Below are 27978 nucleotides of genomic sequence, written 5' to 3'. Positions count from 1 at the left end.
CTAGGTGGGCAGCAGGATCTCGGGCCAGATGCTCAAAGAGGTTGAGTGGCTGAAGCCTTCGCATTGCTGGCGGCAAGCTGATCTCTGCAGGAAGCCTCCCGTTGCCTAGCACAAAGTGGTCCAGGTGTTTCAAGTGCAGGCAGCGGCGCAGGTACGCCATGACGTCCCACAGCCGCTGTGCAAATTCCCTCCTGTGCCACCGGGACAGCGGTACGGTGGTCAGCACGTGCATGACCACAGTCTTCCAGGTAGAGCTGGAAAAACCTGTGCCCCTCAGGATGCAGGTGAAGACCTGCAGGCATTTCAGGTGCAAGCTCTGGCACGGCATCTGCCTGGCGATGTGCTGCAAGAATTTTGCCTCTGCCACAGCATATGTCTCAGGCCACGCTGTGCTTGTGATTATGTCTGCCTCGGTGGGCTGACTGCTCACAAAGATGCTGGAGTTGCCTTTCTGGGCCTCTGTGGGATGGCTGACCACAAAGATGTCAGAGTCCCCTTGGCGCACCCCAAAGAGCATCTCCACCGTCAGGCTCTTCTTGCCTTTGCTCAGCTGGAATTGGCAGGACCGGCTGCAGGGCTGAAACACCAAGTGCCATGAGTATGACTGAGGCACGTGCAGCCACGAGCATCTCACCAACTGGTAGAACCAGCGGGAGGTTTTCTCCACATCCAGGTAGGAGCCGGTGCAGAGTGTCTCTAGGAGGCTGCGCTTCTGCTCCCGCCACAGCTCCTCCTGCGAGTGGTGCAGGAAGCACAACAGCTTCTCGCCCAGCCGCTCCCTCTCGCACAAGCACGCAAGCTCCACACGGACGCTGAAGGTCCTTGTTGCCATCTGCCCTGCACTGTTCAGCTCTAGGTGGAAGACGTGCCCTGGCGGGGGATTCAGTGGGACCAGCACGTGGTACACACCATCCCACCCACGGGGACTCCAGCCCTCAGGTTTTCAGTTTCTGTATTCATTGGCTTCAGTGAGTGCAACTGTTTCCTGAATTTATAAAAATGTTGTCAAGATCCCTTGATCTTGCTTCCTCCGTCTCTCTCACACAAACACATCCAAACACATCTCTAAACAGTGGAATAGCATGCACAGTGGCATGCAAATCTAGCAAAAGAGAAGCTTGTAAATAAATAGCATGTCATTCTGCTTACTCAATAAATTCCTCTGGGTGTTAAACTCATGACAAACGTATCATAAGCCCCGATGAAGGGTTTACAGCCTGTCCCATCACACCATCCTGAGTGCAATTCTGCCATGCATAGGAAGACATAAGTTTGAAAAACAGAGCAGAAATAGCTCCCGTAAGGGCAGGGTGCTGACATAGATGAAACATAACTAACTGGAGAGCATTTGTTTTAGCTAAAGAAGACAGCATCAGTGTCACATCTCTGTGCCTGTGGAGGTGTAATCTACATTCAAAGCAACATGAAATCTATCTCCTTTAAAAAAATGTCCATTAATACATAAATGTGTCTGTGTTGAAACTCCTCAGATACCATTCCCAACAAGAACTACACACAAGACTAAGAAATTCCACAGAGAAACACGATTTTGTGATCCAAACAGGCAAGGACAAAGAAAACCACATATGTGGAGTTTAACATACCAACGTAGTGATAGAAAAAGAATTACAAAAATAAATGTCAGGCCCCTTGAAACACTTGAGGCAGCGCTCTCAACCTTCTCTGATGCTCTAGGAAGATGTGAATGTCCTCCATGTCTCACATCATCCCCACCAGCCACATGGAAATATCTCCAATGCAGCTCGGAGTGTTTCAAGTATAACTCCCCTCTAATTTATGTAGTCTGTTAACATCCTCTTGGAGCAAACAGAAATAATAGTTTAAAAAGACAGCTGTATTTCAGAAACATGTGCCTCTACACGACAAAACAAAAAAAAAAACCAGAATTTAATACCGTCCCTAGGCAGAATTCATCCATCTTTAAGGCTTCTATTTTGTATGTCTGATTTGTTTTCCTGGTAAGTAATACAAATGAACTGCTGGCAACATCACATCAAAACAAAAGCAGCAGAATCAGAAAAAAACACTGAAAAGTTTACCTTTCTAGGAAAGCTTCAGTCTTAGGATATTTTGTTTTGACATTCCAGTGACTGGAAGGAACAGCATCACTAAAGACAGCAGGCTGCAGGCATGTGGCACTTGCAAAGTTCTCATTCTGCTCTCTTCTTCTGCATCTTCTTTTGCACTATCTCCCCACTTTTCAAACAACCCAAGTTTTATCTGGAAGAAAAAAAGGAAAACATCTGTAGACCTGCATTACTGCATAAATAATAATTCTGTAAGCAAGCCAGACCTACCTTTAAAGAGCAGCTCATTTAATTTCTTTGCTACAAAAGGATTTTTTTTCTCCAGTACAAGTAAAAATGCTTTGTTTCTTTAATACTAAATTTGCACATTTTGACATTGGAAAAATATGTAAACTTTTCAACACCAGTGTCTAGCATAGCTAAAGTTCAAGCACAAATTAAATTAATACAGTATCCACACAAAGAATATTTGCCATTCAAAAGTGACCACGCAACTTGTTAGTTCATACCAGTTGACTGGATATCTTAATGTTTTATAACTTTTTATCTCAGTACTAAAGCTATTTTATGTTTATGCTATGACTGGAATGAACTGTAAGGTCTCAGATGCCATGGGGGTACAAGCAGCGTTAACAATGAGTACATACCCATCAAAACTTTCATTAATAAACTAAGAAAATTGGGTAGAACAAGCAGTTGTGTTTAGTTTTAATAGAAAAAAAGTCAGTGCAGATGATGGATTTAAAAGTGCTTTCAGTATGATATTTCCAGCAGAATAACTGCAACTCATCCACCAAAACATCCTACAAACTTTAATGAGTGTTTCAGGCTGGGGTCAATAGGCTGATATGAGATTTTGTTAGCACAGTGTGCAACTAAGCCAGCTTTGCAGCACTTTTCACTTAATAAGTGTCATTCATAGTCCATAAATCTTGAAGTGTTTTACAAATGAAAGCAATTATCCCTGTCCTTATTTTCCCTATGCAAAAACAGAACCATAAAGCTGCAGTGAACCTATTTCCTCAAGGTCACACAGCACAGTAGTTGAAAAGAAAACAGCAACAGCAATCCTGGTGTCCTTTGTACCCAGCTATCAAGGATCTCTTTTGCCCAATAACTCCACTTTTGCACAAGAAATTATTTTAAATGGTGTCTTGAGTTCTGAAGGCAAAACTTGATGGTTAATAAATCACAGAGATCAGAGTATGAAAATACTTGTAAGACCAGATCCTTCCTCCTGCAAGTGCATGATGCTAGAGGTCAAGGGAGACAGCTGGTGAAATTAAAAATATCAGTGTTTGAGTAATGCTGTAAAACCAAGGAGTAAAGAAATGTTATGCTTAGTCGAGAGATTAATGGCTCATGACTTGCCATGAAAATTATTTTCTGAAAGGTACTGGAACTGCCTGATTAAAAGAGCAATCCTAGCGCCCACGTCAGCCAGCACTTGCACAGACATCGAAGGAGAGGCTCCTTACAAGCCCATGAGGGATGCAGCACAGCTCGTGGCCCCTGGTCTAGCATTTGAGCTCCTGCAGCCCTGGGTCAGGCAACTCTGAGCTACAGCAGCACCCAGAACCATGGCATGAAAGCATGGAAACAGTTTTCTCCAACAGAGGAAATCTCTCTCAGATGAAACTTGGGCTTTCTGAGCCTCCAGAACTTCTGTTAATAGTAAAAGACAAAGAAGTGTGCAAGAAGAGCACGATGGTGAAAGAGAAAGAGGGAAATAATTTGTAAAATGCCCAAAGCGTAGCTCCTATTGCGGAACACTGAGCTTCATTCTTCTCAGTCCCCTCTTCAACACTGACATTCAGTGTCTGAATGTACTACTCTTGGCCAAGGGGAGTGCATGTTCATGAGATGACATGGCGAGAAAACAGACAAACATGAAATGCCTGTTTCATCTTTCCCTTCCCTTTATTACAGAATGAGATCTGAAGAGAAGGCCCTTACTTCTTCTGTGCCAACACATCTATTTGAGGGTGCACCACAAAAGACTGATGTGGATTGGACTATCGTAGGGTTAAACTGCCTTTAAAAATCTATTTAGGGGGAAGAAAGGGAACAGAGGGGGAGGGGAGGAGGGGGAAGAATATATGAAGGTGAGACACCAGCCCTGTCCATCTTCAGCAGGATGATAGTGACAAACCATACTTCAAAAAGAAGCAATTAAGTGGGAGCCAGTCTCACTGCAAGCATGTTGAGACGTCATGGCCTGAAGGTCTGGGCCTCAGACAACAGGGAATTCACCAAAGGATTTGGGGTTCATTTTCTTGAGGCAAATTACTGTGAAGAATCAAGACTAAATTTGACTAAAAAACCAGTTTTGTCGATGCACTGTCATTTGCTGAATTGATTGAGAATCAGCACCAAACTCAGGCCTTTGGCCATAGCTCACAACCTCACTTTTTCATTTAGGCATTTTTTGCTAATGGGAACCTTCAGGGTTTTTTGGTTGTTTTTTTTTCCTCTTTTCCCTTTTATTTGAATAATGTCTCTGAAAAACCATTTGCCTTCACAAGGCGGTTGGTTAGTTTACACTGGAGGCAGCTGCTCTGTGGGCTCGAGCCAACCCTGTCTTTAGATTCATTGCAATCTGGCCAGATTGTCACATATATTTTTAGTTTATGATGATCCTCTAATACAATTCCAGCTTCCACACAGAGTCCTTCCAACAGTCTAGCTCAGGTTAATGAACTTCAGGCCAACTAACTTGCCATTAATCTTCAGGAAATATCCTTCCTCTCTGTAACATAAGCAATGTCAATCAGTGTCCTGTGCTGAAAAGACCCACAGTCACACTGATCAGAAGCAAACAGTCCCATGAGCAGAAATAAAACATGAATCCTAAAAGCAAATTCTACTACCCCGTTCCTTCCGCCCCTCAAAAGTAAGAAGAATTTGGTCAGAGAAGGAAAAATTACTGGTTTGTTCAGTTCTTTGATACTTGAGCTAAGGACCAACACCTTCTAAAACTTCCTCACCATGAACAGATCCAAAATAAATGAGGAAAAAGAGTCTGAAAAGAAAAATGCCGAGGCTAAAGCTGCTTCCCCACCTTGGCTTCAGCTAGGAAATAGCACTGCACTGTGTTAATTATCACCTGCAAGACCGACCAGGGAAGGAAGCCATGCACACACCTCGCTGAAACGGGGGCATTTCCAGCGGAATAAAGGAGCTTTTATTTGCCCCATGTAGGGGCGGGAGGCACAAGGCTGAGAGGGGCTGAGCAGCCTGGCTCCATCCTGCTTGGACCTCCCAGCAGGGCCCATAAATTGGGACCGGGCTGTGGGTAACGCTGCCAGAAGACAGAAAGTGGAGCTGCGGGTGGGTTGCCATCCTGACAGAGAGAGGGGCCAGACCTGACTGGCACATGTGCCATGGCACGTCCCGAAACGAGGTGTCACCTCCCCGCAATTGGTCACATCTAGTGGAGCCTATAAAACAGATTGCTCCGAAGCTACTGTCTGAAACAAGAAAACCTGGGGCCAATTTACTAAACATAATTTATTCCAGGCCCTTTGTGGCAATAAACAGAGCTCTTCAGCCTTCTCAAACACACAGACAGTAAGGAGCTCTGTGCTTATGGGAGCTTTTTCAGATCGTACAGCCCAAACCTATCTAAATGCAAAATCTTGCATTCACAAATACTGTGTAGTTTCCGACTTCTCCTGGCGTCAAGACGTCCAGAGCTGAAACGACTGTGACCCATCTGCAAACACACACTTTTTAAACTGTATTCAGGAAACTCTCGGTTAATTCTGTGAAAAAAGCCTTTATGGAATTGGCGGATAATTTAAAACCTGTTTCCAGCACTATTTTTCCAAGGTCATTTTAAAATTCAGAATTTTATTTTCCAATAAAGAGTTGTGGCTCAGTTTTAGTGAATCTAATAGCAATGCTGCAAATTGTGACAACTGAAAATCTAGAGCTACAAACTCTAGATAAAATCTAGTCACTCCAAGCTTATAAATCTAGCCACTATAGCTTATAAAATCTAGTCACTATAAGCTTATAAGTTAATTATAAACCTAATAAGTAAGTTGCCTAAGCCACGTAGCTTCAATACGTAATTTTCTATCACTGATGCAAGAGTTTTTCTTTCTTCTCCTCATCTATCCTTGTTTGACATCTTGTGGTTTTATTTTATTTTGGTCAATGGAGTCAGAAGAGAGCAAAAAATGTCCCTTCCAGACATCAACAAAATAGCATGAGTGGCCTTTCAGACAAATATATTGCTTTAAAAGATTTAAAACTAACCAGCTACAATATAAACAAAAATTACCCCACCTACGATTCATATTTATTGAAAGGTACATTATCTCTTTATCATCTCTTTATTAAGAGATCAATATCTGTTTATTTAGTTAGAATATTTTCTACTATTGCAAGTAGAAAATCTATATGCACACAAATTTAAAGCACGGTATTTTAACTAGAAGTATACAGATATGTGTGTCCAATGCATTATGCAGATATCTCACCTTGAAATTATCATACAAATTCCAAAAGAAAAATTACTGTGGTTGTCTACTGTGTGGTTCAAAACTGTACTATAATCATGAACTGGATATTGAATTGCCTTTGTTAGTAAGAGGGAAAACTGTAAGCATACATGGCTTAGATTAGTAACTTAGAAAGTCAAATAGACTAAAAATAAAATTACACCTTCAGACTTACTTAACAATCTTAACTTAGTTCTGCAATAACAAAGATGACATTGATCCAGAGCATAATGAAACTATGTTCTTGTAGCCCTTAGATAGATGGTCTGTTTATTATTTGGCAGAAGATGCTTTTCTCTTCATTGTGAAATCTCAGTTAAAGCTAACTCCATCCAAGAACTGGTAAGCAGTAATATTCATCACTATTCTCCTACTTATTAAGTAGGTTTTGTGCTGTTTATAGTCCAGAAAATGTTCCCTTTCAGGATTCAGGAAAATACTGCTTTTTACACAAACCCCAGATCAGCATTACCTCACTTCCTAACACCAGGAGAAATTGATGAATAAAAATACAACGGTACAATCAAAAAGCATTATGTGAGCCTGCAGTAAGTGATTTTCTTTTCATTTTATGTTGCATAAATCACTGGGTTTAGTCTACCTGGTTTAGATGAGGTTTTGCCATGCAGCAGTCTTCGCTATTGTTAAATACCCAAACAATTAGCAGAGACTCCTAAGAAGCATAACCCAGCTTACACTGAGTTTTGCAATACTATAAAGGCTTTAACTTTTACTGAGCTCCTCACAGGATTTACACACCATCCATTCAACACCAATAACTTGGCAAGAAAAATCACCGCTGTGATTCCCACTTGAGAAAAACCAAATCGAGCAAAGAAAAATGAAGGGTCTGAGAGACAATGAGGACACAATTGAGGGAACAGAGTCAGCAAAAAAATCTTCTTGCAGAGAACCATCTGATAATAAATAAAGCTCTCCAATAGAGAGAGAAAATACATTTGAGGATTACACTGGATTTTTTGTTGAGATGAACTCAAGCTCAAGTAAAAAATGGTGACTAAGGAAGTGAAATGAGAGAAGAAGGAGGAAGGAACTCCCTTACTTTGTTTACTTTTTCATACTTTTCAGCATCTTTCTGAAGGGAATCTGCTGGTGGAAGCATTTCTAACAGGCATGTAGTCTGTTTGGAGATAAACACTGGTTGAAATGGTAGAAACCTTACAGAATGGTCTGTGTCACATTGCTCTGAAGAGCTCATCTGACCATGAAATTTACTGTTGGGCACCTAAAATTATACACATGGGAAATGAGCACTACATCCTCAAAAGATATCAGGATCTTTTTCAGGTCAATGTCAGTGAGGTCAGGATTGCACTCAAAAATTTCACACAGACACAGAAGTAATCTTTTCAGAAAGTGACAGATAGACAGCCATGCACACAGACATGTTATGTATCATTACAAACGATGATTCTGAGAAATTTTTTCTGTGGCATTCTATATTTTGGACATGTAACACATAAATCCAAGACTGATGATAAAGCAAATGCTATTCTCTAACCCTAATTATTTGTATATTGTGTCTCCTAAAAAAAAAAAAAAAAAACAAAAAAAACCCACCCAAAAAAAAAAACCCAAAAAACAACCAGACTCACTGCTTTCTACATTCTATAGGCTGTTTCTCAAACACAGTATCTATTGTTCAAGAAAAAGGATAGGATGGAAAGCAAATTGTCATCTGAAAATTGTATTTCCAAGAGGAGGTAGGGACATAAATAAAATGTCCCACCAGTCAGATGTGAAGCTGGGATCTTTGCACAGAAATATCAACATGCCTTTCACTCTATAGTTAGATGCATATGTATCTCTTATGGATTCTTTTTCCTCATTTCCTCCTGTTTCCTTTGGGGAAGGAACTATGACTTCAGGTATTACGTCCATCATAACAGCTTTCTATAGGCTCTTTATTTAGAAAGACATGAGAATGCCCTACGAGTCTGATCATTAAAAAAAAAAAAAAAAAAAAAAAAAAACCACCAAAAAAAAACCCAAACAACAAAACCCAAACACAAGCCAAAGAAGAAAGCAGTGTAAAGCACGATTTAGCAACACATAAGAATCAAAAGGAGCCCTAAGCCAAACCTCAGTGTTACATTTTTTTAAGTACAGCATGTTTCCCCAGCAGACCAAAAAAACCACTAATGCTATGAAAAGTGATTCTAAGATGAGTTTTGTAATTCTGGTATCCAAGAAAAGAAAAAAGCAGTAGCATGAAAATTCCTAGAGACATTAATGAAAAGGTAGACTAGATGGAAAACCACTTTCTGCCAAGTACTGTAACATCTGAAGGGTTTCGAAGAGAGACAGAGAATTTTCCTCTGAAATGTCTGTCATCACCTGCAGCACTTGGGGTGGTTTGGCTCAGCTCTGAGTGAAGGAGACAACACTTGCAGGAAGCTCTGCCTGTGGAACAGCCTTGGCCTGCTCTTGAGAAAATACTGGAAAGCCAGAAAAATGTCACAATGGCCATCAGAGAAAACAAATGCTCATTTTGGGGAGATCTGCCTGAGCATTTAAACTCTAGCAGATGGCATTTGTCCTGCTGCAGCCTGAATTACCCTCAGGCAGCACTGTCAAGCCACCTAAACCACTGACCCTGCAACCACCATTCTTCTGCTGGAAGAAACATAAACCTACATTGGCCAACACAAAGGAAGGATTACAGTCTCATTTTCGCCTCCAGGAGTTCTTGCCAGTGCTTTGCTGTGGAAAAACTGTTCTCTGCTATTTCCTTTCATAGGAGACCTTCCAAGATATGCAGGAGTGAAGCATCAGTCCTCTAGCAGGGACCAGAAGTCTGAACTGGCTGATATTTTTGGGCATAACCAGTAACTAGTGGCAATGGGGTATTCTACAGATTAGTTACTTGAACTTGCCCTATCATGACTTTTGTACATTTGTGAAAAACCCAGCTTGAAGGGACAGTAGTGCAGCACTCTGGTGAAATCTGTGATATATCAAATCCAGACTTACAGCTCTGCAGGATACAGCAGCAAGGTGGATAGCAGTGCATACTCTGAAAGAGAACAGCCTGTGAGTTTCTGCATGGATACATCTACAGATGCAAGTAGGTGGGGCTCTCCTGTCCTTGATCCAAGCAATCCAGACCTCAGCCAGATCCTAGTGCTGTATGGCTCCATTAATTGCACACTACACAGCAATAGTTTACACATTTCAGCCATACACACATCTGAGGCACCACCAGACAGCCAACTCTGTGTGCAGGCACAACCTGCAGATCATGCACACAGTCACAACTCAGCAGACTCTACTGAATCAAAAACTCAACCAAAACAACCCTAAAACAAACCCTCCCCAAAGCAGAAGGAAATAAAGGAACAAAGATTTACATTTATATAAATATTTAAAAGGTAAATTTCATTTCACAGCTAATGCTTTATTGTACTAAAATTTGTAGCTATATTATCTCATGTAAGCATTAATGTATTGCCCAACATTTTATAATTTTGTGTAAATGCTTGCAGGCACTCACAGCTGTATCTAAAGTCTGTGAGACTCTCCGATAAAAACAAAATGTTACAAATGTTAAGTAGAGGCAACTGCATGTTGTAGTTGGCATCTTAATATAATAAAATATTTTTTTTATTTTTTCTATTTTACAAATCCTGAAAACATGTTTCCTTAACTGCCAGTACTATTTAGTTTATTGTCAGCTGTGTAGAAGTCAAATCATAACTTTCAAAATAATTCAGGCTAATGCAGTTTAGTAATGGTTAAAAAAATGTGTACTTCATACGGCAGCTGGGCTTTGATCAAATCTGTTTGCTGTATATCCAATGGCATATTTTACTAAAATTCCTTTCATCAACGTATGGCCTCATTATTTGATGCACTGTCAGTGAACTCTGTGCAGCACAGTCTGCAGGGTTTCCTATAAAAACTACACTATAGGGAAAGACATGCCGGAAGGATTTTAATTTCCACTTTCAACAAATTGATTTAAAAATTCATTACTATATTCTTGAAGTCTACTGGAGACGGGTTTTTTTAATGCATTGTCCCCCTAATTTTGGATCAACATTTTGTGCAGCTAAAATGTAAACTGATACACATATGAACGTGTACACTGCACAGCAGTGATCATCTGTTGGCCCAATAACCCAGTTATTTTATTGTTAGACTGAACACATTTGCTTTCTTCCTGGTTTTTTTTAAACACTTGATTTCATTTAAATTTGGAGTATATGTGACAGAGAATCAGCAGAGCCTCTATAAAAAATCCCACTTGTGAGCTTACACAAGTCATTGACTCAATGGGGACCTGCTCCTCTTGATGGGTTTCCCTCAGGTACTCATCATCACAGCATCTGAGCACTTTAAAAGCTTTAATGTCTCCATTCTCTACCCTCTATCCTTGTTAGAGGTAGCTGGATTTCTTTTAATGCTGCCATAGGAGATGACATCCCTTGGATAACATCACACTAGCCGTCAGGACCAGTACCCACATCCCCCTAGTCACACAGCCAACCTTCTCCACAGGGACAACAGACTTGGAACTCCTGCAGGGAGATCCATGACTCACATACCACTTTTTACAGTGTTTTATTTGTGATTTAAGTGCTTGTGCAAACTGCAGAAAATTACAAGCAATCACAGTTTCATTTTCTATAAAGAACTTCACAGAGCTGTGTAAGGAAAAACACACTGCCAGTATGGGTTCAGACAGCAGGTCATCAAAGCTTTAACAGTCCTGTGTCCTCTGATCATCAATTTTACCATTTTCAAGGGTTACAACATGCTGCTATCTATTCAGAGCTTCAAAAACCTTTCTGTTTGTGACACAGCAGGAATCACTTTATATTTGGTGCAACAGTTGTTTTGCTATTTTTAAGCTGCTTTATGAGGGGTGCTATCATGACAGTTCCTGGAATCTGAAACAGCCATACTGAAAAAGAAACCAAGAATTCATGCATCACCTCCTCCATTCAACACAGAAATACTTCCACTTTAGTTTAAAATCACAATAACTTTCCTGTGTCTTGTGAGGACACAGTGTGCAAGGATGAATCAGTATTTCACTGAAAAAAAAGGAAAAATTTAGATGGTTAACCAGTTAGTTTCCATAACCAGAAGACCAATATTAAAAAGGCAGGATGTAAAACACTTCTCATTTCCTTTTCCCCTAAGTCATTTGTCCCCTAAGATGATGAGGCAATCTCAGTCTTGAGGGACTTCTGAGGTTTCATTCCTCAAGGAATGAAAGGATTGTCAACACTGGAACAGGAGCTCAGAGAAATTGTGGATTCTCCATCTTTGCAGACATTTGATGCTTGACTGGACATAGCTCTAAGCAATCTAATCCAAAGCTGAAGTTATCCATCCTTCGAAATACAAATAAAATCATATGACTTCCTCATGTCTCCTTCAATCCTAATTTTTCTGCTATTTCCTTTAGCAGTTAATGGACAAATTAATAACTGAACTGAATCACACACTGAAGGTCTTGCTCAACATCCAACACCCTTCCACTTAAACTTGGATGTCTGACAGCCATCAAATGACTTTTTCTACTCTCTAGTGACCTTATCTTCCCAAGGACTCTTCTGATAAGGGCAATGTCTACCTGAGCTGCTTACGAATTAACTACTTCACTATTAAAATCTGACTGAAAACAGGATCACTTTTCTTTTATAACACTGTCCAAAAGCTGAAGCAATTCAAGAACTGATCCATAGGCAGATAATCAACCCCTGTACCAAGAATAGCAATGTGTGCATAGGACAAGTGGAGTACACACAGCATAGGTACAGGCACTGCATTAGCTGTATCACTTAATTCAGTATCTCACTGCTTCCACGTACAGTTCACCCACATGGTCCTGGTTTGCCCATCCCGTGAAAACTAAGCCCACAGCTGAGTGTCAAAGTTATTAACATGGTATGTGAAATAAGGCTTTTGCCTGCACGGAGACAAGAGGGGGATTTATTCCAAGATTTCCCCACTGGAGTCTGAAGAAGTTGGGTGAAAAATGCCACTGGATGAATTATTGACACCCAAACCACGCCAATGACTTCTGCTCGCCCAGCACACAAGACCATCTGTGTGTTCCCTCCTGACCTCTCTTTTCTATCCAGATCAGCAGCTCTTTCCTGTCAGTCTATTATGTCCCAGTGACACCAAGAAGTGGAAGCCATTGTAGTTACCACATTAAATATTTCTCAACATTGCAGGGGAAAAAAAACTACTAGAAAGGAATTGGGCTGCATGCTGGCTTAGCTAGAAAAAGAAATGTGGTGGAGAAGATTAAGCTGTGTTTCTATAGCCACAGCTGAGCAGGTGGCAAAGACCCATCACAGGTGCTTGTTCATAGAGGATTCCACTCCCTGGCAAAACAGCTACTCCTCAAAGAAACCAGGGCTTGAAGATATCCAGGACTCTGCCTGTCAGATGAGCCTTGTGTAAGTTTATGAAGACTTGGGGTCACTATGATTAACTACCTTCCTTAAGCTGTTCCCCACAAGGCTTTAGTGCTTTTAAACCACTGACCCCTTGAATTAAAGAGGGAGATTTCTCTTTTCACAGTTGTGACTCAACACAGGAAGGAATTCAGAGACATCTGAAAACAAAGCCAGGCAGAATTTGAAACAAAATCCTTTAATGACAGATCTAGCAAGTGATGGGCACAGCTGGAGCTTACAAATACAACTAAGCAAATGAGCATGCATTATACAACAACCTTACATAGACAGATCCTATGAAGGGCAATTTCCTCACAAGGAATTGCAAAAACCTAACTGCTATGAATAAATCATCAGAAAAACTAGATATTGGCTGTTCAAAAGGAATCTGAGTCTTCGGATCCTTTACCAAACTAAATGGTAACCACCCATAAATGAGATATGTGACAACCAATTAAGAAACTAAAGCCTTCACTTTTAGTTATTGTCTATTTAAATGACAATACAAAATCAAAATTCCTGTGCCTAGAGAAGAATAAAACACTATTAAGGTAGTTTTCAAAACTTATATAATACCTTTCGTACATTCAACTTAAAATATAACAGTAACTAGTACATACATCATTGAGTCATTGTAAAGAAAATGTGTGCCTACTATTTCTGCTGGGGAAACTGATGCTAAATGTACTCACTAGATATTCTAGGAGGAATTGAAGTGAAAAAAAGAAGTGGAATTAGATAGTAACAGCTAATTATCAGTGTCACTATCTTAAACATGACATGCTTCTTTCTACCCAGTCAAATGGGCTACATGACACAGCAGACTACTTTTAAGAAGCAAGCACAAGTTTGCCGATGAACTTTATAAAGTGCAACAAATATCTTGAAGATAATCACGCATGAGGAGTTGACCACCTCCACACAGTACTGCAAAGCAAAACAACAATGACTACTGAAAATTCTATTTCCCTTATCTGCCTAGCTGGGGTATGTGACTTGCATTAATGGCACGGGGAGTAATGTACTTGCACTCAGACCCTGGACTGACTGATGTCAAATGAAGTTCAGCCATTCATATTAATGGGGATCAGCATTTGTCCGAGGGAATGGAAGCCTCTCGGACCTCAGGGTCATGAATTGACAAGCTATCGAACATTTTCTCTGTAGTGCTGACCATCCTCCATCCCCACTGAGCTCAGCTGTCTGGACTCTTAGTCCCGCTCCAGCTGCTTTGTGCTCCTCCTGAGGCACAGAAAGAGCTCATTACAGATTCTTTCTGTGTAATGTGCAATGAGGGCTGAGGTCTCACAACTCCCTTTCTAGGAAATGCAGAATAGTCACATTTCTCCGGACCCCAAGAAAAACAGAGACATACATGCAAACTGTGAGTTTTGTTATTCTGGAGATCTGTAATTGACTAAGCCAGATGGTGACAGAAGTGCCATTAATGCCAAAAAAAAAAAAAAAAAAAAAAAACCAAACCCAAACCACTGAAAATATCTCCTCAAAAGAACAAAGATGACTAATAACTTGTACCAAGAAAATGACTGTATAATTGCTATTGTCTCACACCACTAATACACTGGCAGGATGCAAAAAGCAATTTTTCTTACAGATAGATTTTCTGGAAAAATACCTTCTCGCAGAACTTATTCTTGAATGGTTTCAGGATATCTATAAACTCATGGGTTGTAGTCAATCTAATGATCAGCAAGCAGTAACTTCAGATAGCTGATAAAAGTCTGTAGCTGATATTACCCATTAAAACATTAAAACAGGCAAAAGAAACCACTGCAGCAGAGTTTTGGCCTTCTTAATATCAAGTAGAGAAATTCTGGGAGTAAGGACAGTTATAATTTTCACCATCATCATTAATCCTAATAAAATTAAGAAGGGCAATAGTAACAATGATAACCGTAACTTTTTTCCTAAACTTTTTTGGCAACAAAAAGTCTGCCAGATGCAAATTTAAATTTTATTGATGATAAGAAAGTCAGCTGTTTCTAGTGACTTTTACAAGTTATAACCCAGCTCTGGTAGTCAGGACATGCAGAGTGAGTGAATTCAAAAAGCCCACTCAAGCCCTGGCATCTCTGTTTCTTTAGAGGCACCTCAACCACACTCTTGTTTTTCAGAGGAGTTTGTGCAGACATTAAAAACCATAAAGCAATAAAAAGAAAAGAATTCAGCATGCAAGGCCAACCCCAATGAAGGATGAGACAAATGAAAAAAAACAAGATTAAAGTAAGTGATTAAAAAATTTCAGTATCATGAGACACTAAACTGACCCATGAACTATAACTTGACCATGTCTCCTTTAATTGTTCCACATAAGGATCTGCTTTCTGAAAAAGAAGAATATCTTTAGCAGACATAGTGCTACAGCCGTTTTTTCCTTTATCAATAGTATATGTGTACTGTAGTGCAAGTTACGGAACTTAAGTTCTACCACAGAAAGAAGCATGTAGGATGTAGGAGACAGACAGCTAGACCAGAAAAGGCCTTCTATATGTACCTGGTGAACTACCAGTAGAAGTCACCACAAAACAATGAAGATCTATTCCTGACGGTAATATAAGGTGAAATATAAAAGCTAAAAAGGCAAGACTGCAAACTTAGGCAGTCAGTAACTGAGAAAGTATTCACATTTGATTTTCTTTCAGTATTAAAGTTGTCTCTCTTTTTCTTTCCTTAGCAATATGGATCACAAAACATATTACTAATTTTCTACATTTAAGCAGTTCTGGGTTTTCTCCACCTTCAACATTAATTTCCTGTTCCAGAAAAATCCTCTCACACAACAACTTGTTACTTAAATAAGAATATAAAAATGTTTGTAATGGCAAAACTGAAGGCTCATCCAGTCTAGTGGTCTCTTTTCAACAGCAAGAAGAATAAATATAGAACATTTATATACGATATTTCCCTACCCTTAGTGCCCCCCCTCCTCTCCATCTATTTTCAGCTCAGGAGATTTCCTGAGCCTATTGTGGCCTGTCTATTTTGCAACCCCCAAGTAGATATCACTTTCAAGTACTTGTCCAGCATCCCTCTGAGCCCTTGTAAAATTCTTGCATCTCAACACCATCTGGCAAACAAGTTTATATGTCTGCTACCCAGTGTGTGAAGAACCACTTCCAATACCAATAGTGCAATGTGATAATGTATTAATTTCCCCTCATACACCACCACCTTCATAACATTAGCCAGAAAGTAGCTCCCATTGGGCAATAAAAAAAGGAAAATTTGGATTTAGTTTGATGCTCATCCAACTGTTTCAACATTAGCTGCATGACACATGCTACCTCATTATTTATTTTGTATAATTGTCTCACGGAGTGAGTGGGAAATTAAGTGAAAATTGGTCAAGAGAAAGTTAAGAAGGTGATAGTAGTCATCAGTTCTAATGAGTGTTTGCTGCCAAAGAGAAATATCTTGCTATGGTCACTGTACAAGACGAGATATTTCACAACTAAATCTTTGGTGAGAATCCAGGATCAGCTTTGAACAAACTAAGTTCAATTCAACAGAGTAAGCATTTGCCAAGGCTGGCAAACATGGGGCAAAATCAGAGCTGAGATCAGTGAAAGACAAACCCTTCAGTTTCACAGCCATCAGTGGCTCAGGATTGGTAGCAGAAGGGTTCCCACACATGAACTGGTGAGTACCTGCAGGCAGGTAGGATGGAAAAGGCATCCCAGCACCCAGCAGCTGGGGAGATCTGTCACATCTCTCCTTGACAAGGCCCTTTGCCTCTCTCACGCTGCAGTAAAATTCACTTTTAGTTTACTGAAATGACCAGGATTTCTCATATTCACAACTTTTACTCTAATAAAGGCAGCATGGAGGTGAAGCGTTTTACTTTTGCACCAGTTGATAATGTATCTTCAAAATCTGCTTTCAAAATTACTGAATAATTTAAGAAATGTGCTTTAAGATTTATGTTATAAACTGACTATGAGGAAGTAAGAGTTATAAGCTCTCTTAATCTTCAGGTTTCAAGGTGTGAGTGATGTAAGAAACATCATCTTGCAATACAGAACAGTAAAATTGTGAAGATTTATGCCTTCCGTTGAAACATCTGGTCTTACCCGCCCTTGGTGCCAGAATGGCAGACTGGATGAGCTGCTTGTTTATTCCAGCCAGGCATTTCCCTGACTCCTGGACTTTATGTTAAGGCATGATGAACATCTTACTCCCACTGGAGAATTTTTACTCTCATGAAGTCAATAGGTCAGAACTTTTGAAATTTACAGCTCGTGAAAGGGATTCCTCCTTTGAGTTTGTTAGATTCTAGTGCATCAGTAGACAAATATAAATACTTAAAACAATTGTACTTTATGTACTCCATACTTGTGCTTCATACAGGCATAGGCATTAATTTAAAGGCCTGTCAGAATACAGCTTCATTAGCAACAGAGTGAATCATGAGGGGTAGGAAATATCCAAAAGGATTACATCTCACAGAACTACAACAGTAAGCCCTATCAAAAAGTTCCTTTTGTTTTACAACCACAATAAACTTTTCAATTCAGTATTATAAACTGTAATTATCCTGGAGGATCAAACTAGTTGTATTTACTTACTTAGAATTCAGAATAATTTCATTCTTTTTACTACATCTATCAAAAGTCAAATTTTGAGTTAGCAGTGGATCACAATAATATAAAGGCATTTCTGTTACTGCCTAATGAGTTTCAGAATTGTTTCAAAAAATACACACATTCAAAAGTTCCATGACTTCATCAAAAACTCACATTGAAGCAATGATGAAAAGCATTCAATTTTCCAAAAAAAAGTCTCCACTAGGTTTTAAAACAGAAAAGTTATACTGCCTTTTTCAATTACAGCTACTTGTAAGATTTTCCAGAGGTAGCTACAGTTTGGCTTTGACCCTACTATTGCAAAGTGCCAGAAATACCAAATTATAGCAGGGAAAATGTTGTGTCTGCACACATGTATGTGTTTGTCTACAGTCTGCATGAGCAACTGAAAAACATCCAACATACACACACAGCAAATCGCGTAATTAAAACTTACTGTTATGCAGAAGAAAATGATCATTTAAGTAGAAAATAATGGAAGGACAGCAGAGATTTCTCAGTACTAAACCATAATGCTTCATTTAATGAGTAATCCCTGGAGCATATGGATGTTTACCTCGCTCTGGGCAAGCTCAAGTGCATAGACAGACAATTACAATGCTTCAGCTGATGTATGATACCTTGTTAGGCTGCTGTAATGCAGTGACATTCTTTCATGGCCTTACAGAGTGCATTTCTGTATTTGCTTCCATGCCAATACAACCTTTGTCTTTGCAAGATTAAATGGCTGCATGTTCAAAGTTAGAATGCCTGAATCTGAATACACAAAGCCCTGGAAACTTATAAACTGGAAACTCTGTCTGCAATCTCTCTGACTTTGGCAGGTACATTGTCTGCATCCACTCTGCCTTCAGAAAAATAAAATATTAGTAAATTTTTTTAAAAGGACAAGATTTTGCAATAGGAAAATCACAATACAATTTGGTTGAATTGCATCTTACATGAATAATTGCTGGACAGCAGACTTATTTACATGATCCATTGAATACAATTTTTAAAAAATTAATATGTAGATACAGGCTGGAGATAAAGAGTAAATGCTGGCCAATGGCTTCAGAAAGACTCCAGGTTTTGCCTTGGGAGAATGGAAAAAGGAGAAAATATATTGCTAAAGCCTCTCTTCCCACCTCTTTTATACTGCTGCCTCTTGTCAGAATGTAGGGTGCAAAGTTCTGAGACTGGTATTTGGCAAAAGCACAGCTTAAATTATTAAAAAAAAAAAAAAAAAGAGGGAAAAGAAAATCTAATGAAACTGCTTTGGTCAATCACACAGAGCTATTGAACACCTCCTTAATGTTGTTAGTCTTCACTTCTCCATGAATTTTGTGAAAGCTGAAGGCAGTACTTCAAACTATTAATCTTCTATGCTTTTAGACTCTATATACAAATCTTATTTTTCTAGTCCATATTACCGGACAAGGAAAGTTAAAATACAGAGATTATAAACTCTACTGCTTGGTCATATGGGGAACTCTAGAACCTCAGAAATGCCCACACTTCTGTATTTCTTTCTATGTATTTGATCCAAAATTCTGGCTATCAATGTGAAAGGAATTTTAAAGTTCTTCTATTAATAACAATCTAAAGATAGAAAAGATTCACGATTCACAAAAAAGTAACCCACGCACACTCAGATACACACACAGTATAGATGGCTGTGCTTTGTTCCACAAGAAACTCTTGTGATTCACAGCACCTGAGTATGAGTTTCCAGGTTTCCATGAACTTACTTCTTAAATATTAAAAACATAATGCATTTAAGAAATTTCTTCCTTTTTTTTTTTTTTTTAATGAAGCCAAATGTAGCAATCAATGGTCATCTATGTTCTGGTTGCCATATTTCACACAAGAGACCCTTGATAATAAACCATGGCTGAAATATCAAAATTCCTTCAAATACTTACCTCTGTTAATGGTAACTACAGCTGCACTCAAAATCTGCTGCCCTTGATATCACTTACATTTCCACAGGAATATAAATCTCCATGTTTCAAAAAAGGTATTCATCTCAGGGCTCTGGAGAAACACACAGCTTTTTTGTTTGATGCTGCCTGATAGTATTATTGGGTTAACATGATGAAATAGACTCTTTTTCTTCCATGAAGCTTATCTAGTCTCACATTATTAATCTGAAAACAGGCCAAAAGAAAAAACAGGAAGAGAGATACAACAAATTCAGAGCTCAAATATGGTCATTTGGGCCACTGCAGATCTTCAATAGAAGCAATTTAGGATGAGACATGGGAATACAGAAAAAGAAACACAATGAAGAGAGACTACTGAAGGCTGTTTCCTATCTGTTAGAAATCAAAGAGGATCAGAGCAAAAATGAAATTGTCTTGTAGCTGAGGTAATAATGTACCTAATGATCTTGAAATGAAATGTTTAAAAAGCTATATTTCTACCTTTCATTTTAAAAGATGTGCATTTTAATCCCATGAGTAATCCAACAATGATAATTGCAAAACTGTAACATATAATTAAATTCAAACCCAAGATCTATTCCACCCTTGAATCGAAATTATTCCTTTCATCATAGTAAAGGCCTGTTGTTTTTAAAACCTAGTGTCTATATTTATTTCATTTAATTCATAAGCCCCTAGTTATTACTGTAATTTTACTCATACGCCGGTTATCTAATGTGTAATGCTATAGCTGTTTGAAGTGTATTTTCCAAAACCAGAACAGAACTAAGACCCAGAGACACATCACTACCTCTTGCAGAAATGTCACTCATGCTATGAATAAAGCATAAGCTTAGAAAAACATCATTACCCACCAAACAAATAGCATTTACTCAACCAAACCCATGTGTCTGGAGCTGCGCTCCCGAGCTAATTGGAGGCAGATTCTTGTGCCATGCCACAGGATGCAACAGCTGAGAAACCTCTCGAGCTGGTCATGGAGAGCTCAGCACGCTGTGCAAGGGGAATTGCCAAACTCTGGGACAGGAGGCAGGGCCAGAAATCCCAGAAAGCAGGGTGTGGATATTCTCAGTTCAGTCAGAGAGAAAAAGAGAAGGTTTTCTAACCAGGCGAGAGCCTGGGAGACAGTTGGGAAAGAATGTAAATAATTCTCTAATCTATCTTGTTGTTCACATTGTTTATAGATGGGTTCTGCCACCGTGCGTCATTCACTGCACACCAGTGGTGTGAGATGTTTTTACTCTAAGACCAATGAAATCAGTCTGCACTATGTTCTCTATAAATGGAGCGGTGCATTTGAAATAGATCGGATTCATTCTCTTTGCCTTTGATTTGGAGTCATTTTCGTTCCCGTCCTGCTCTACAGTGACAAGTGAGCAGATACAAAGATAACCTTTGGTTGGAAGGTTCATCCAGAGGCCACCTTTGGCTCAGGGCCTCACTCAGGGCTGTTGTCCAGGCCTTGGCACTTCAGGGACGTGGTTTAGTGCTGGGCTCGACACTGCTGGGTGACCGGCTGGACTGGATGAGCTCAGAGGTCTTTTCCAACAGAAAGGATTCTGTGATTCCATGATTCCATCTGCTGCATTCAGCCAGGTCCATGTTAGCAGCATTCATTTGCTCACAAAGTCTCCTCAGGCCCAGCTCTTGAGGCCTGAGGCTTCAGCTCCTTCAGCTCCTGGCGCTCAGCCGCTCGTGCTGAACGAGACACTCGGAGAGAAGAGCACAGTCCATCCAATTCCTTCTGGGACACGGAGAGGGGAGGCTGTGGAAACAGGAGCAGTGTTTGGTGTGGCCTCCTCTCTGCCCTGCACGTCTTTCAGCGCTTTGAAGCAGCCAAGAGCTTTCTCCAAGAGTGCAATGGAGCAGCTGTTCCTGCTGCCGGGTCTGGCTCTCTCCAGTCTCTGACCTTGCCTGCTTTTGTCCCTCTTGCTGTGCCCTCTGCTCCCCCAGGGCTCGGTGGCTGCTGCCCAGGACTGTGGGACTGGCACAGATCCCGTGGTGGAGACCCTCCTTTCTGTGCCCTTGGAGCTGCCTGGGCACAGCAGCCTGTGGCTGTGGCTGTGGTTCCCTGCTGGCCCTGGGGGCTCCCAGGTGGGCACAAGTGGGGCAGCACAGCCAGCAGGGAGCCTGTGAGTCTCTTCCAGCCCTGTCTGCTCTGAGTTTGGGCCTTGGAGCCTCAGGTGGCCAAAGGCAGCTGCTGCTGGTCCCTGTGTGTGCCCGTGTTCAGCGGTGCTGCTCCATCAGTCTGTGCCCAGCCACGGGGAAAAGCCTCAGCCCTGCAGGGCCAGGAGCTGCCAGGCTCTGCCTGAGCAGCTCAGCCAGAGGGAAGGGAGCTGCTCCCCACGGGAACCAGGAGCAAAGGGCTGGAGCACCTCGCTCTGGGGCAGAGCCCAACTTCTGTGAGGGAGTAACAGAGTTATTCACGTGCACTGGTGTGTCAGCACTGCAGGTGCTGTGCCTGCAAACACATTCGGGATGTGCAAAAGAATTCTGCAACTCTTGGCTGGATCAGGATGTCAGCAGTGCTGAACTCCAGCTTAGTCCAAAGCAAACACTTGACACCTCTTCTCATATCTGCTAGATTTTTTACCGCAGGGTATCCAGAGAAAATTAAACAGAGGAGTAAATATTTTCATTGTTTATCAGAAATGTATCTTATTTTGCTGTAAATCTTATTTTTGCTGAAAAATCTGATTTTTGCTGAAAAATCTTACCTATTTTACATGATGTGTTATCTACTTAAAAAGAAATAGAAAAAAATTTTAAAAATGAGAAAAATATGAAAGAGAAAACAAAAAGAAACAAATGTGTAATGAAATCTTCTGTAACTTTGGATTTAAGAGGTAACTGATCTTTTTAAAAGGAGAACTCATTTACTTTGTGCCTGTTCTGATGGCCTGGATCCATCTTACTGACTGACCCCAGCATTCTTTTTTTAAAGACATTGGGTTTTGTTTCCAATATTAAGATTTATTTTTTTTAATTGGTGTTGAAGCAATAGGAGGATGAGAGATGGATTGTGCACGACTGTGTCTTGAGAACAAAAACATTGCAGTTTGAAACTTGGACCTAAAGTAATTAAAATGAAACTTAGAAATCCCAGTGCATTGTGTGACAGCAGCTTTTCCTATAGGATGTGCAGCATCACAAAGACTTCATCAGTGGGGTTGGGAGTGCTTGGAGCTTTGTCCTGTGCCACTCTGGGATGCCATGAACCAGGACTTCACCTGCCACCAGCCCAGGTCACCCTCTGCCACCGCAGCTCCTTGGACCTTGTGTCCCCAAAGCAGACACAAAGTGTTTCTGCTGCTCCCCCTTTGCACAAACCCACAGAGAGCTGGGATTTTTCCAAGTCTCGTCTCTCCATTGGGCCATATTCCCAAAGAACCAGCAGCACATCCTGATGAATACGGCAAGTTACGTGGATGGTTGTCAGCTCCACTTCCTGCCTAGAAATCCTGAAACTGCTTCTAAATGCTGCTCCTTCAGCTCCTGGACACCTTCTCACACAGAGCTGGGAAAAAAAATCCCCTGGCCACCAGCTAAAAGGTGAGTTATGCCAAAGTTGGAGTACTGTGGGAAATCTCTGTCCCTCCCTGTCCTTTTAATGTATCTGTACATGGGGGTGTGCCTGGATGTGTCTTGTGCACAAAGGAAGGAGCGTGCAAGCAACGGGACTGACACTTTCAGTGTCCATGCTATTCCATACCCATGGGTACAGAGACATTATGGAAACCCTGGCACAGACAGGGCCTTCTGTCCATGGGTAGAGACATCTTAGAGCCCCTGGCACACACAGAGCCTTCTGTCCATGGATACAGAGACATCCAAGAGCCCCTGGCACACACAGAGCCTTCTGTCCATGGGTACAGAGACATCCAAGAGCCCCTGGCACACACAGGCCTGGCAGCACAGGCTGCTTTCCCCACAGGCTGCAGGAGATGAGAACACAACATTTGCCAACACTGACTGAAAGCCACAGCTCCGGGTGCTCCCCGTGAACCCCAGCTCTGGGACCACTGTCTGCCCCATGCTTCAGGGGCTGCAGTGGGAGCCCGGCTGGGCTCTGCCCTGGGGCCATCCTGCAGGGACAGCTGCAAACAGGGAGCATTCCCTTGCCACAAAGAGCCAAGCCATGGCTGCAGGGCAGCTGCTCCAGCCCGGAGTGCACTGCTGAGTGCTGTGCTCTGGGGCTGGGGCTCCCCGCACAGGGGACTGGACTGGTGTGCCACAGGAGACAGAGAAGCTGCAGCTTCAGCATAACTGAGGTGGGTGCGTGGGCTGGGCAGAGTGGGGAGGCTCAAGGGGATTCACAGAGCTCATCCTGCTGCAAGGACGAGGAAAAGGGAGTGGGAACTCAGCAGTGAGGACAGCTGAGGGCAGAAGAGGAGCTCTGAATGACACTAAAATCCCACTGGAGCTCTGAGACATTGCTGCTCCTCAGCCAGTGACAGGATGAGTCCCCAAGCCTGGGGCTCGGCCTTCCTCATGGTGAGGGGCACCAAGGAAGGCAACAGTGTGATGGAGACTGCCATGGGCTGGGAACTCACTGGGGGACAAGAGGGAGCAGTTGGGAAGTAAAAGGCAGGTGGGGGAGAGAACAGTTCAGAGAAGGGCTGAGCTACAGCTTGAGCAAGCTGCAAAATGTCATTTGGGGTCATCCCAGATTGATTTCATTTCAGAAGCTATTGAACAAGTTTAATTTTTGGGTGGTGGCATGTTTGCCCTTGGAGGTGTACACTCTGCAAACTTGAGCTCTGATGCTGAAATGCTCAAGCAGGTCTGTGCTGCAGGTCACCCAATTTCTTCTTTGGCTGATTGCGGCCCGGTGCTGAGCTCCAGCAGAGCCCTGGCAGAGCCCAGAGCAGCCTCAGCACCTGCAGAGCCCGGCTGCAAGGAGAGAAACCAGAAAGCGCCCATCAGCTGAAGGCTCCTGTCCCCTTGTCCCAGCTGCCCGCAGTGCCCAGGCCATGCTGGCCGTGCCCAGAGCTGTGCCCAGAGCTGCCCATCCCTGCTGCCTGTGGAAGCAGAGCAGGAGGGCAGGACATGTGCCCAGCCTGCAGCCAGCCACGGCACATCCAGCCCTCAGCAGCTGCCCAGAGCAGGATGCTCCTGTGCTCGCTGCCATCTCCCCAAAGCTCTGATCCCACCATGCCAAGCAGACCGGACCCACCTCACGCCATCCCCCGCTGGAAGAAATGCTGGTCCCAAACGATGTCCTCAGCCTTCTCCAAGGGCACGGCCCACCCACGCCACAGCTGCTCCCAAGCACTTCCCCATTCAGACTGGACCCCACCTGGAACGCTTCCTCTAGAAAAACACACAACAAATTATTGAAAATAGATTACAGACAAAAAGGGGAACAAGAAAAAAGGTCAAAAATCTTATCTCTGTCAGGGGCTTAAGGAAGGCCCAACCCCTGCATGCCAGGGAAAAAACCCACCCACAGGTGAGGGAAGCCCAGGCTTGCTCCCTTCCCCCCTGCACTGCCCCCCAAAATAACGGTGATCCCAAAGCAAACAGGGGCAGTGGAGCAGCCCAAGCCCTTCCTGTGCCTGCAAAGCAAAGCAGCCCCTGCACAGGTTCTGGAGTCCCACCTCTGCGCCCACCATGGGGGTTTCTTTGTGTCAGGCTGGCTGCCCCAGCCCCAGCCCCAGCCCGGGGCACGGTGGGTGCTGGGGCTGTTGGCAGGGCCAGGAGCCCACTCCCATTTCATCAGCACCCCAGCTCATCCCCCCAGCCCTGCCAAAAGCAGCCTGGCAGCCGACTGAAGGATCAGCTGCATCCGCCCCAGCAAAGGGGGAACCTTTGGTTCCAGGCCAGGCTGTGCAATGCCCAAATCTGGGAGCATCCCCCTGCGTGTGGACTCACCTGCAAATTCCCTGTGGAGCCTGGCTTTGGAGAAGGCGCCAGAATCAAAGTCCATCATCTTCAGCTGCCGGTGACCAGGTGGAGGAAGAGGTTGTCATCCTTGATGTCGTCCTCACTGTCCCCAGCAGCAACAGCCCCACCTGGTGCAGCTTCTCCGGGCTCTGCGGGTGCTGAGGCTGCTCTGGGTCCGCCAGCTTCTCTCCTTCCCTGGGGAGAGCCCAGGCTGTCAGGGTTCTGCCCAGGGCCCCAGCTGTCAGGGAACCAGGACAAGCAAAACCAGCTCGGATGGTGGCCACCAGTGCTGGGCAGAGCAGCTCAGCTCCAGCACAAGGGCTGCATGTTCCCATCTGATGCCCCCTGGGCTGTGACACAGGCTGGACAAAATGTCTGCGTTCCTTTGCTTCTGATTGCCAAGGCATGTGTGGAGCTGTAACTTACCAGGGCCTTGCATCAAAGTGTGCCTGTGGCTCTGTCCCTTCTTCTAGGGCAGATCAATATCCTGCAGCCAGGGATCACGGAACAGCTCTTCTAATGAGGGCCTGTCCGAGTGCAGCATGGATAAACACCGCCTGATCAGATCTTGGCACTCTGGACAGAGAAACCAGAAACCACCGGTCAGTTGGAGAAGGCTCCTGTTGGCTTTGCCCCACTATTCCCGTGCCCAGGCCATGCTGGATGTGCTCAGAGCTGGGCCTAAACTTCCCCATCAATTCCCTGTTTTGGAGGAGAGCAGGAGAGCAGGACATGTGCCACCTCCTCAGCAGCTGCCAGAGAGGGATGCTCACGAGCTGCTGCTGTCTCCCAGCACTGGTATTGCCCCCGTGGCCAGAGATGAGGATCCACCTTGAGAGAGCCGTCCTGGCAGCGAGAGCTCATGGTCACAGCTGATGTTCCAGCCCCTCCTGAAAGGGTGCTCCCCGCAGACCATCTGGTGCAGCAGGATGCCCAGGGACCAGATGGTAGCTGGCTTGCCGTAGTACCAGCCAAACTGGGTCCATTCCGGGGGGCTGTATGACCGTGTTCCTATGGAATACAGATGGGGTTCATCAGGGGGACGCTGCTGCTCCCTGAGCCTGGCTCCAGCATCCCTGGGTGTGTGGGGGCCGCCCCAGTGGCACACGGGGTGACCGCTGCCCTCTCGCCAGCACCTGGGACTTGTGTACAGACTCGGGGATGGAAACGAAGCCACTGGGGTTGGAAGAGAGCAGTGGAAGCCCTGGCAAGGCCCGACCATGAGGAGGAAAATCCCACTCAGTGCTTGGGAAAACCATGCCCTCATCCTCCCTGCCTGCACTGCCCCAAAAACCATTATGAAGCCAAAAGAAACCAGGTGAGTGGAGCAGTCCAAGCCCTTTCTCACCTGCACCCCAAACCGGCTGGGACACAGGTTCTGGCCACCCCTTTCTGCTACCCCACCCATGGGTGTTTTTGTTGGGCTGGCTGCCCAGCCCTAGCCTCAGTCCTGCCCAGAGTGGTGGGCAAAGGCTGCCAGCAGGGCTGGAAGCTGGCTCCCCACCCAGCCCTGCTCAAAAGCAGCTCAGCTGAAATCTCAGTGCCATGAAGGGCAGCAAAAGGGAGAATCCCCGCTGCCACACCCAGCTTGGGCTGTGTGGTGTTGGGCCATGAGATGCCGGGACCGAGAGCACACCCCTGCGTGGGCTCACCTGCAAAGCGAGTGTAGGCTGTGTCCTGCAGGTAGGTGCCACAGCCAAAGTCAATCAATTTGGCCTGCCCGGTGGCCAGGTCAACCAGGATGTTCTTGGGCTTGATGTCCCTGTGCAGGACCCCGCAGCTGGTGCAGTGCCGCACGGCCTCCAGCACCTGGCGGAACAGATCCCGCGCCAACTCCTCGGACAGGACCACCCGTTCCCGAATGAAATGGTGCAGGTCCTGAGAGTGCTCTGGGCGTTCCAGCACCATCACGATGTCGTTGGGGAGCTCAAGCCATTCCAGCAGCTGGACGACACCGGGAAAGCCAGTGGAGACCTTGTCCAGCAGCACAACCTCCAGGGGTGCGCTGGTGCCGTCGGGCTGCGGGAGGAGCGCGATGCCATCAGTGGGGCTGATGCCGTGCCGGGGGTCGGGAACCCCTCACCCAGCCCGGGATGCTCTGCGCCCTGCGCTGGCCCTACGCCCGCTCTCCCTCGAGGTGTCCTGGTGGCTTCCACCCTGCCGGGCCTCGGCTCATCCCTGCCCAGCTTCTGCCGCTGGCCACGCTCACTCACCAGCTCGCCCCAGTGCTGTACACGGTTCCGTGGCACCCTTTTGATGGCCACCTGCGAGCAAGGGAGAGCAGCGAGTTGAGCTCGCCCGCCTGCCCTGCGCAGCCCCATCCCCCTCCTCCTCCTCCACCTCCTCCTCCTCCTCCACCTCCGCCCCCTCCTCCTACGCCCGCCGCCTGCCCCGCCGCTCACCGGGGCGCCGTCCGAGAGCCGCGTGGCTGCGAAGACGCTGCCGAAGCCGCCGCTGCCCAGCAGCGAACCCAGCCGGTACCGCTCCTGCAGGGCCTCCTCCTGCGCCTTCCCTGCGGGCGGGACGGGGCTGTCAGCGCTCGGCCCGGGGCCAGGAGCGGCCCCCGA

General features: G+C 44.0%; 1 protein-coding gene across 1 annotated transcript; it reads right to left on the bottom strand.

Annotated features, from left to right (window-relative positions):
* Positions 1-27922, bottom strand: LOC137467927 (serine/threonine-protein kinase pim-3-like). The gene is made up of 7 exons (XM_068179337.1): positions 27814-27922; positions 27625-27675; positions 27064-27430; positions 26185-26422; positions 25540-25606; positions 431-550; positions 1-105 (listed from the first exon to the last, which is right to left on the bottom strand). Exons 3-7 carry the CDS (start codon positions 27317-27319, stop codon positions 1-3), a joined length of 786 nt encoding a protein of 261 aa, XP_068035438.1. The 5' UTR covers positions 27320-27430; positions 27625-27675; positions 27814-27922.
* Between the last annotated feature and the right edge of the window lie 56 nt (positions 27923-27978).

The sequence above is a fragment of the Anomalospiza imberbis genome, unplaced genomic scaffold, assembly GCF_031753505.1.
Source record: "Anomalospiza imberbis isolate Cuckoo-Finch-1a 21T00152 unplaced genomic scaffold, ASM3175350v1 scaffold_88, whole genome shotgun sequence".
NCBI lineage: Eukaryota > Metazoa > Chordata > Aves > Passeriformes > Viduidae > Anomalospiza > Anomalospiza imberbis.
Note: the sequence above shows the minus strand (reverse complement) of the source record. Positions and strands in the feature narration are given on the sequence as shown.